General features: G+C 58.8%; 1 protein-coding gene across 1 annotated transcript; it reads left to right on the plus strand.

Annotated features, from left to right (window-relative positions):
* Positions 1–572: 572 nt before the first annotated feature.
* LOC108357146 (dipeptidyl peptidase 1-like) lies at positions 573–1289 on the plus strand (the record flags this gene model as incomplete). Its single annotated transcript, XM_017608240.1, has 4 exons — positions 573–604; positions 663–781; positions 846–1085; positions 1203–1289. Coding segments are annotated over exons 1-4 (478 nt in total), but the record flags the coding sequence as incomplete, so codon positions are not given.
* Between the last annotated feature and the right edge of the window lie 9 nt (positions 1290–1298).

Genomic DNA, 1298 nt, shown 5'->3' on the forward strand with positions numbered 1-1298 from the left:
AGTCGGAGCGCCTGGAGACGCGCACTGAAAACTGCGACGAGCAGCACATCCCACTGAATGGAGGCGCCAACAAGGTTTACCTGAAGTTGGACTTTCCCAACCTGGCCACCGACCGCGAGGGCAACCTCGGCACCTGGACGCTGATCTACAACCAGGGCTTCGAGGTGATCATCAACTACCGCAAGTACTTTGCCTTCTCCCTCTACAAGCAGAAGGGCAGCACGGTCACTAGCTACTGCAATGCCACGCAGCCCGGCTGGTCGCACGACGTCCTCGGCAACAACTGGGCCTGCTTCCGCGGCCGGAAGGTGGTCAGCTGGGACCAGGAAGAGCAGGAGGAGCAACCGGTCAAGTCGAATGAGCTGTTTAGCTCCAATGCTCACTCCTCAGCAGGACGACTGGTGGGCGTCGGCAAGGAGCACCGAGTTCGACCTTTTCTCCTCGAGAAGGTCGACCTGCACCGAAACCACCTGAGCGAGCACGCCGTTCGGCGAATTAACTCCCAGCAGAGTGGGTGGACGGCAAAGGTGTACGAGGACCTGAAGGAGAAGAGCACTGAGGAGCTGCTGAGGATGGCCGGCGGAAAGAAGTCTCGTCTGGCTAGGTAAGTACCAACAATGGCTGATTTGAGATCTCTAAACACTCTATTTCCACCCACTCAGCCGCCCAAAACCAAAGGAAGTGGACGAGGAGACGAAGCGACGAGCCGCCACCCTGCCCGAGGAGTTTGACTGGCGCAATGTCGACGGTGTGAACTACGTCAGTCCGGTGAGGGACCAAGGTAGGTGTTCGAAAACTAAAAACCCTAGGAATTTAATGAAATTGAACTTCCTTTTCTTTTCTAGGCTCCTGCGGCAGCTGTTACATCTTCTCGTCGATGGCCCTTCTGGAGGCCCGCCTTCGAATTGCCACCAACAACAGCGAGCGCACCGTTTTCAGCACGCAGGAGGTGGTCGATTGCAGTCGGTACTCGCAGGGCTGCGACGGAGGCTTTCCCTACCTGATTGGCGGCAAGTACGCCCAGGACTACGGCGTCATCGACGACGCCTGCTACCCCTACACGGCTACGGCGCAACAGTGCAAGAGCCCGTCCTCGCACGCCTCGACCCAGTGCCGAAAGCGAACCTACGCAGCCAAGTACAACTACGTGGGCGGCTACTACGGCGGCTNGGCGCAACAGTGCAAGAGCCCGTCCTCGCACGCCTCGACCCAGTGCCGAAAGCGAACCTACGCAGCCAAGTACAACTACGTGGGCGGCTACTACGGCGGCTGCAATGAGGAGCTGATGCGCCTGGAGC

The sequence above is a fragment of the Rhagoletis zephyria genome, unplaced genomic scaffold (genome assembly GCF_001687245.7).
Source record: "Rhagoletis zephyria isolate East Lansing unplaced genomic scaffold, Rhagoletis_zephyria_1.1 Rzeph_scaffold_71239, whole genome shotgun sequence".
Taxonomy (NCBI): Eukaryota; Metazoa; Arthropoda; class Insecta; order Diptera; family Tephritidae; genus Rhagoletis; species Rhagoletis zephyria.